Raw genomic sequence first — 9895 nt, forward strand, 5'->3', positions numbered from 1 at the left:
AGGACACCTAGATCTTGTTGTGCTTCCCCTTTTCCTAACTGGACTCCATTTAGATAGTAATCTGCCTTCCTGTTCTTGCCACCAAAGTGGATAACCTCACATTTATCCACATTAAACGGCATCTGCCATACATTTGCCCACTCACCCAACCTGTCCAGGTCACCCTGCATTCTCATAACATCCTCCTGACATTTCACACTGCCAACCAGCTTTGTGTCATCAGCAAATTTGCTAATGTTACTTTTAATCCCTTCATCTAAATCATTAATGTATATTGTAAACAGCTGCAGTCCCAGCACTGAACCTTGCAGTACCCCACTGGTCACAGCCTGCCATTCCGAAAGGGACCCGTTAACCGCTACTCTTTGTTTCCTGTCAGCCAGCCAATTTTCAATCCATGTCAGTACTCTGCCCCCAATACCAGGTGCCCTAATTTTGCCCACTAATCTCCTATGTGGGACTTTATCAAAAGCTTTCTGGAGGTACAGGTACACTACATCCACAGGCTCTCCCTTGTCCATTTTCATAGTTACATCCTCAGAAAAACTCCAGAAGATTAGTCAAGCATGATTTTCCCTTCATAAATCCATGTTGACTCGGACTGATCCTTCTACTGCTATCCAAATGTGTCGTAATTTTATCTTTTATAATTGACTCCAGCATCTTTCCCACCACTGACGTCTGGCTAACCGGTCTATAATTCCCTGTTTTCTCTCTCCCTCCTTTCTTGAAAAGTGGGACAACATTAGCCACCCTCCAGTCAGCAGGAACTGTTCCTGAATCTATAGAACATTGGAAAATGATTACCAATGCGTCCACGATTTCTAGAGCCACCTCTTTAAGTACCCTGGGATGCAGACCATCAGGTCCAGGGGACTTATCAGCCTTCAGACTCAACAGTCCATCCAACACCGTTTCTTGCCTAATATAAATTTCTTTCAGTTCATACTTTACCCTAGTTCCTTTGGCCACTATTACATCTGGGAGATTGTTTGTGTCTTCCCTTCTGAAGACAGATCCAAAGTACTTGTTCAACTCATCTGCCATTTCCTTGTTCCCCATAATAAATTCACCCATTTCTGTCTTCAATGGTCCAATTTTGGTCTTAACTACTTTTTTTTTGCTATTCACATACCTAAAGAAGCTTTTACTATCCTCCTTTATATTCTTGGCTAGTTTATCTTCGTACCTCATTTTTTCTTGGCTTTTATTGCCTTTTTTGTTATCTTCTGTTGCTCTTTAAAAGCTTCCCTATCCTCCGGTTTCCCACTCATCTTTGCTATGTTATACTGCTCTTTTATTTTTATACTGCCCTTTACTTCCCTCATCAGCCACGGCCGTCCTTTACTCCCCTTAGGATCTTTCCTCCTCTTTGGAATGAACCGATCCTGCACCTTCTGCATTATTCCCAGAAATACCTGCCATTGTTGTTCCACTGTCTTCCCTGCTAGGGTTTTGTTCCATTGAACTTTGGCCAGCTCCTCCCTCATAGTTCTCTTTGTTCAACTGTAATACTGACACATCCTATTTTCCCTTCTCCTTCTCAAATTGTAGGTTAAAACATATCATATCATATTTCTACAGTGAGGCGACCGGAATTGAGCACAGTACTCCAAGTGGGGTCCTATATAGCTGCAATATTACCTCTTGGCTCCTAAATTCAATTCCACGATTATTGAAGCCCAATACACCGTATACCTTCTTAACCATAGAGTCACAGCTGCTTTGAGAGTCCTATGGACTCGGACCCCAAGTCCCTCTGATCCTCCGCACTGCCAAGAGTCTAGCCATTAATGCTATATTCTGCCATCATATTTAACTTACCAAAATAATCCACCTCACACTTAATCTGGGTTGAACTCCATCTGCCACTTTTCAGCCCAGTTTTGCATCCTATCAATGTCCCGCTGTAACCTCTGACAGCCTTCCAAACTATCCACAACACCCCCAACCTTTGTGTCATCAGCAAACTTACTAATCCATCCCTCCACTTCCTCATCCAGGTCATTTATAAAAATCAAAAAGAGTAGGGATCCCAGAACAGATCCCTGAAGCACAGCACTGGTCACAGGCCTCTATGCAAAATTTAACAAGCAGGATAGACAAAAGTGAATCGGTTGATGTTGTGTACTTGGATTATTAGAAGGCCTGTGATAAGGTGCCACTCATGAGGCTGCTTAACAAGCTATGGGTGGATGGTATTACAAAAAAGATTCTAGTATGGATAAAGTAATGGCTGATTGGCAGGAGTCAAAAAGTGACAATAAAGGAAGCTTTTTCTGGTTGGCTGCCGGTGACTAGTGGTGTTCCTTAGGAGACCAATTATTTTTACGTTATAAGTCAATGATTTTGATGATAGATAGAACTGATGGCTTTGTTGAAAAGTTTGCTGAAGATATGAAGAGAGGTAGAAGGGCAGGTAGCTTTGAGGAAGTAGTGAGGCTACAGAAGGACTTACACATATTAGGAAAATGGGCAAAGAAATGGCAGATGGAATACAGTGTCATAAATGTATTGTCATGCATTTAGTTAGAAGAAATAAAAGGGTTGACCATTTTCTAAATGGAAAAAAATACAAAAAACTGAGTTGCAAAGGGACTTGGGAGTCCTTGTGCAGAATTCCCTAAAGAATTGCCTAGTTGAGTCTTTGGTGAGGAAATAATTTCAAAAAGATCTAGAATATAAAAAATATAATATAGAATATAAAATAGTGATTCCTTTTGGTTGAGCAAATTTGAACTGAGAACAGCATTAATAGTAAGACTCTTGACAGTATGGAGGATCACAGAGACCCTGGGGACTATGTCAGTAGGACACGCAAAACTGCTGCACAGATTGACAGAATTGAAGGTGTATGGTGTGTTGGCATTCATCAACCATGGAACTGAGTTCAAGGGCCATGAGGTAATATTACAACTATACAAGACCTTGGTCAGACTCCACTTGGAGTACTATGTTCAGTTCCGATCACCTCACTATAGGAATGATGTGGATACGATAGAGAGGGTGCAGAGGAGATTCACAAGGATGTTGCCTAGATTGGAGGGCATACCTTATGATAGGTTGAGTGAATTTAGCCGTTTCTCCTTAGAGTGAGAGGTGACCTGATAGAGGTGCATATGATGATGAGAGGCATTGATCGTGACAGATGCTTTTTCCCAGGGCTGAAATGGCAAACACGAGGGGGCATAGATTTAAGGTGTTTGGAAGTAGGTATAGAGGGGATGTCAGGGGTATGTTTTTCACACAGAGTGTGGTGGGTGCGTGGAATGCACTACCAGCAGTGGTGGTGGAGGCATACAAAAGGGTCTTTTAAGATATCCTTATTTTGGTACATGGAGCTTAAAAAAAAAGGAGGGCTATGTGATAGGGTAATTCTAGGCAGTTTCTAGAGTATGTTACATAGTTGGCTCAACATTGTGGGCCAACAGACCTATAATGTGCTGTAGATTTCTATGTTATATAAAAGCAAGGATGTAATGTTGGGACTTCATAAAGAACTGGCAAGTCCTCACTTAGTGTACTGTAAGCAGTTTTGGGCCCCATGTCTTAGAAAGGATATGCTGAAACTTGGAGAGGGTTCAAAGGAGATTCATGAAAATGATTCCAGGGTTGAATGGCTTGTCATAGGAGGAGAGTCTGATGGCTCTGGGCCTGTATTCACCGGAATTCGGAAGAATGAGGGGTGACCTCATTGAAACGGTGAAAGGTCTCGATAGAGTGGATGTGGAGAGGATGTTTCCTGTGGTTGGAGAGTCCAAGACCAAAAGACACAGCCTCAGAATAGAGGGGCTTCCTTTTAGAATGGAGATGAGGAGCAATTTCTTTGGCCAGAAAGTGGTGAATCTGCGGAATTCTTTGTCATAGGCAGCTGTGGAGGCCAAGTCTTTACATATATTCAAGGATCATAGATTCTTGATTGGTCAGGGCATAAAGGGATATGAGGGGAAGGTAGGAGTTTGGGACTGAGAGAAAAATTGGATTGGCCATGATGAAATAGTGAAGCAGACTCATTCAAATGGCCAAATGGCCTAATCCTTCTCCTATATCTTACAGACATGGTTTTATATGTTAATTACATCTAATTCAGGAAATGCATGTGCAGCATAGGTAAACACTAAACAATACTGGGCCAATACTGGCTCCTCGATGATAGTAACCATAAGAGGGCATGTCCCATATGGTGAGGGTCCTTGTTGATGGATATCATGTTCTCTCGAAGTTCTGATTTGCACTGATGGGTATTCAAGTCAATTGTAGGATATGCCTGTACTGTGCTGTAGGTTTTTTCTAAAAGAACTATCTATCAGAATTGTTTGGTGGCTGTCCTATGTATCCAATGATAACAGGAAATCTGTGCAGAATTTTTAAAGTGAAAATGCCATTGCACTGGAGCAGTTCCACACTCTCAACCTCAGAAATCTGGATTCAGTGGTACAAATAGTTGTCACAAACTCGTGTGTTCCTTGGTTGCAGTGGATGTTCATGACTACTACTTTGTCTCATCGTACCCTTTGTTCACCATGGAGCATTGCAGAACTGCCTTCCTGCTACTGGATCTCACCGTAAATCTCATCCATCCAGTCCGACAGAGTTGACTTCACATACTAAGACAGGCATGTCCCTATCTCCCTGCCATACAGGGTTCGCCGGCTACCCTCACCTAGTTTAGCCCACCTGTTGAAGCAGTGTACCAGGATGTAGCTGATGTTACATGTAGGTAGCTACTTGGAGTCCCAAGTGACAGCTGAGTGTCCAGTTGGGCACAAAGATGAGTGGGCTATGCCAGAATGGACACGATAAGCCCTTTCACCAGAGGTGCTACCCTTCCCTGGACATTCCATACACCCTGCCATAATTGCTTACACTTCCAGTAACAGCACTAATATATCAACAATAAGCTACCTTCTGAAACAAATCAAAATTACAATCCCCTTTTTGCTTTGCTTACCCTCTTGCTCCAAATCCAACTTTGATCCTTCCTGTCCAGTTTCATTCTGAAAATTGTGTTTGTCCTCCATATTGTCATATCTGCAAAGTGCAAACGACATTTTCAGTAATTTTAGAGTTACATAGTTTTAAGAGTCAGCAATATTGTGAATGTTCCAGAACTAACAATGATAATAATCTTTTCAAAATGCCAGTAAAAAGACGGTGTGCTGGGTTGCAATGGTCTCTCTGGGTGCAAATGTATGTCTTAAGTGTTTTTCTTGTGATCGCAAGACCCTGATGGACATTGGTAATACAAAATACTGTAAGTCCTGTTGTACTGTGTTTCCCACCTTGGCCCCAGAGAAATATTTCACTTAGCAGTATACATGTGTATGGTTGAATGAGCATTGTGGAGGCCAAGTTATTGGGTGCTTAAGGAGAGATTGATTGGTTCTTGATTAGAACATATGGACAGCAAAGATGCATACAACAGGTTGCTCCTTATTGATTACAGTTCAGCATTCAATACCATCATCCCCTCAAAATTAAATAAGTTTCAAGACCTTGGCCTCAATACCTTTTTGTGCAATTGGCTTTTCAAATTGCTCACATGCAGACCCCAGTCAGTTCAGATTGGTGACATTCAGATTGAAGACATTGCCTCAAGATTCAGGGGAGAAAATTTAGGACAGACATGAGGAGAAACTGTTTTTTCCAGAGAGTGGTGAATCTGTGGAATTCTCTGCCCAGGGAAGAAGTTGAGGCTTCTCCACTAAATGTATTTAAGAAACAGTTAGATAGGTTTTTACATAGTAAGAGAATTAAGGATTATGGGGGAAAGGCAGGTAGATGGAGCTGAGTTTATGGAGAGACGAGCCATGATCTTATTGAATGGCAGGGCAGGATTGATTGGCCAGGTGGCCTACTCCTGCTTCTATTTCTTATGTAACATTTCCTCCACAATGTCCATCTGCACAGGTGCACCACAAGGCTATGTGCTTAGCTCCCTGCTCTACTCACATTACACTTATAACTGTACGGTTAAGTGTAGCTTCAATTCCACATTTAAGTTTCCTGATGACATGATTGTTGTCAGCTAAACCAAAGGTGGTGAGGTATCAGCATATTGGAAGGAGATTGAAAACCTGGCTGAGTGGCACCACAACAATAACCTTTTACTCAATGTCAGGAAGACCAAAAAGCTGAATATTAACTTCAGGAGGAGGAAGCAGGTCCATGAGCCAGTCCTCATTGGGGGATCAGATGCGGAGAGGGTCAGCAACTTCAAGTTCCTCAGTGTTATCATTTCAAAGGACCTGTCCTGGGCCCCGCATGTAAGAGCAATTACCATAAGCCCATAAGATATATAAGAAGAATTAGGCCATTTGGCCCATCGAGTCCACCCCACCATTTCATCATGGCTGATCCAATCTTCCTCTCAGTCCCAATCTCCTGCCTTCTCCACATATCACTTCATGCCCTGACCAACCAAGAATCTATCAACCTCTGACTCAAATATACATAAAGTACAGCTGCATCTGACAAAGAATTCCACAGATATACCACGCTCTGATTAAAGAAATAGCTCCTCATCTCTGTTCTAAAAGGACGCCCCTCTGTTCTGAGACAGTTTCCTCTGGACCTAGACTCTCCTATTACAGGAAAACATCTTCTCCAAGTTCACTCTATCAAGACCTTTCACCATTCAACAGGTTTCAATGAGGTCACCCCTCATTCTTCTGAATTCCAGTGCATACAGGCCCAGAGCCATCAAACGCCCTTCATGTGACAAGCCATTCAATCCTGGAATCATTTTCATGAACCTCCTTTGAACCCTCTTCAGTTTCAGCACATCTGTTCTAAGATAAGGAGCCAAAAACTGCTCACAATACTCCAAATGAGACCTCACCACTACTTTACGAAGTTTCAACAGTATATCTTGTTTTTATATTCTAGTCCTCTTGCAATGAATGCTAACATCACATTTGCCTTCCTTACCATAGACTCAATCTACAAATTAACCCCATGCAAGGCTTATTGAGAAAGTAAGGAGGTATAGCATCCAAAGGGGCATTGCTTTGTGGATCCAGAACTAGCTTGCCCACAGAAGGCAAAGAATGGTTGTAGACAGGTCATATTCTGTATGGAGGTCAGTCACCAGTGGTGTGTCTCAGGGATCTGTTCTGGTACCCTTACCCTTTCTATATTTTCCACATCCTTCCTATAGTGAGGTGACCAGAACTGAGCACAGTTCTCCAAGTGGGGTCTGACTAGGGTCCTATATAGCTGTAACATTACCTCTTGGCTCTTAAAACTCAGTCCCACGATTGATGAAGGCCAATGCACCGTATGCCCTCTTAACCACAGTGTCAACCTGTGCAGCAGCTTTGAGTGTCCTACATGATTCAGACCCAAGATCACTGTGATCTTCCACATTGCCGAGTCTCATCATTAATACTAAATTTTGCCATCATATTTGACTTACCAATATAATCCACCTCACACTTATCTGGGTTGAACTCCATCTGCCACTTCTCAGCCTCGTTTTGCATCCTACTGATGTCCCGCTGTAACCTCTGACAGCCCTCCACACTATCTACAACATCCCCAACCTTTGTGTCATCAGCAAATGTACTAATTCATCTCTCCACTTCCTCATCCAAGTCATTTATAAAAATCACAACAAGAAGAGAAGAATGTTGTCCCTTGAAATCCTTTTGCTCCTAACATATCTGTAGAATCCCTTAGGATTCTCCCTCACCTTGTCAGCTGGAGCAACTTCATGCCTTCCTTTAGTTCTCCTGATTTCTTTCTTCAGTGTTCATTATATTCCATAAGTAACTCAGTTGATCATATCTGCCTATACTGCTATGCACCTTTTTTTTCTCTGCTTGCCCCTCCCTCACTATAATTTGTTCTTGCTAATCAATTCAATTAACTGCCAGTTAAAGCTCCAAAAACACTGCCACAAGTCACTGCATTATGTCCTCTCAAATTTCTGATCAAACCAATTGATCGTTAGTCAATGCTCCCATCTTCCCTCTGCTTTCTCCTTCTCTGGTGCACTCCTTTCCTCCCTCTTTCAGCTCTCCCTGCTCTCCTTTCTTCCCTCCACTTTCTCCTGTTCCCCAGATCTCCTTTCCTCCCTTCAATTTCTCATTCTCCTGTCTTTCTACCTTCGCTCCTATTCCTCCCCTCCCTCCATCACACTCTGCATTCTGCCCTCTGCTTTCCCCTTCTGCCCTGTTCTCCTTTTTTCGGCTTTTGCCTTTTCTCCTGTCCTTCCTTCTTTCCCTTCTCTCTCATTCCTCTCCTTCTCCCTTGCTCTCCTTTCCTCCTCTCTTCCTGATTTCTCCTCCTCCCCTGCTCTCCTTTCCTCCCTCCCCTCTCTCTGCTTTCTTCTTCTCGTCCTCAATCTCCCTCCATCTCTCCTTTCCTCACTCCCTCCTTTCTCCTTCTCCCCTCTCTCCTTTCCTCCCTCCACCTTCTCCCTCCTTTCCACCTCTCCCTCAACTTTCTCCTTCTCCCACTCCTCCTTTCCTCCCTTTACTTTGTCCTTCTGCCATATCTGTCCTCCCTTCCCTCTCATTCTTCCTTACTTTGCTTTCCTCTTTCTCCTTCTTCCCTATCCTACCTCCCCCACCACCTCTGTTCCACCCTCCCCCTCCCCTCCCACTCTCTTCATGCCTTCCCTTCTCCTCCACCCTTTACCTCTCTTCCCACCCCCTCTGTCCTCTTCATCCCCCCTCTTCACACCTCCCCTTCTCCTCCACCCCCTCTACCTCTTCCCACCCCTCTCCACCTCTTTTCTCCCCTCCCTCCCCCTCTCTTCCCCTTTCCTCCCTTTACTTTGTCCTTCTGCCATATCTGTCCTCCATTCCCTCTCATTCTTCCTTACTTTCCTTTCTTCTGTCCACTTTCTCCTTCTTCCCTGTCTTACCTCCCCTCCCCCTCTCGCTCTTCCCACCACCTATTCCACCCTCACCTCCCACTTTCTTCATGCCTCCCCTCCCCTCCTCCCCTTTCTCTTCTCCCTCAACTTTCTCCTTCTCCCACTCCTCCTTTCCTCCCTTTACTTTGTCCTTCTGCCATATCTATCCTCCCTTCCCTCTCATTCTTCCTTACTTTCCTTTCCTCTGTCCACTTTCTCCTTCCCTATCCTACCTCTCCTCCGCCTCTCCCCCTCCACCTCTCTGCCATCCTCCCCTCCCACTCTCTTCACACCTCCCCTTTTGCTCCTCCCCCTCTACCCACCAGTCTCTCTTCCTCTACCCCCTCTCCCTCTCCCTCTCTCCTCCCTCCCTCCCTCTCTCTCTCTCTCCCTCCCCCCTCCCCCTCCCTCTTCCCTCCCTCTCTTCCCTCCACCCTCCACCCTCACCCTCACCCTCACCTCCCATGGCCACCACTCAGCACCGCGTTCTCCATTTCCACGGAGACAGCTCTTGTTTCGCCCAATATAAGCCGCGTTCGACACACGCAATGGAAACAGCGCTGCGTACCGATCGAATGGCGGCCGGCTGCTCGGCCGTAGGCGGGAGGAAGTGGCCCAGGCCGCCAATCGGCTGCTCGGCTGCCGGTCGCCAGGGTGACGCTTACAACAACAACAACTCGCATGCGCTTCGCCTCCTCGCAGGAAAGGGCTAAGGGAGGGACGTCTACTGTCCCCTCACCCCTCCCTTAGCCCTTTCCTTCATCCCCTCACCCTCACCTCCCCATCCCATTATCTCAAAGTCCTCACCTCTTTGCCGTCTCCTTTCCCCGCCTTATATCTCCCTCCCTACCACTCTGCGCCCCTCCTTACCCATCCACCATCCGACCCTACCTTTCTCTTATCTTTATACCTTCTTCATGGAGGCCGGTGACCAGTGGTGTACCTCAGAGATCTGTTCTGGGACCACTACTCTATGTGATTTTTATAAATGACCTGGATGAGGAAGTGGAGGGATGGGTTAGTAAGTTTGCT

At 44.8% G+C, this 9895-nt stretch overlaps 1 protein-coding gene across 7 annotated transcripts in view; it reads right to left on the reverse strand.

Annotated features, from left to right (window-relative positions):
• cfap74 (cilia and flagella associated protein 74) overlaps positions 1 to 9670 on the reverse strand; it is a 460813-nt gene extending 451143 nt beyond the window's left edge. For 4 of the 7 annotated variants that reach the window (XM_059952433.1, XM_059952430.1, XM_059952431.1 and 1 more), the window contains exons 1-2: positions 9323 to 9670; positions 4952 to 5031 (exon numbers count right to left, since the gene is read on the reverse strand). In XM_059952433.1, coding sequence (XP_059808416.1) covers positions 4952 to 5031; positions 9323 to 9546 — 304 coding nt within the window. In that variant the 5' untranslated portion in view covers positions 9547 to 9670. Of the gene's footprint in view, positions 1 to 4951; positions 5032 to 7693; positions 8533 to 9322 lie in introns of those variants that run through there. The other 3 variants (XM_059952435.1, XM_059952432.1, XM_059952436.1) reach the window with 3 other exon arrangements.
• Positions 9671 to 9895: the final 225 nt, after the last annotated feature.

Source organism: Hypanus sabinus, chromosome 27 (genome assembly GCF_030144855.1).
Source record: "Hypanus sabinus isolate sHypSab1 chromosome 27, sHypSab1.hap1, whole genome shotgun sequence".
NCBI lineage: Eukaryota > Metazoa > Chordata > Chondrichthyes > Myliobatiformes > Dasyatidae > Hypanus > Hypanus sabinus.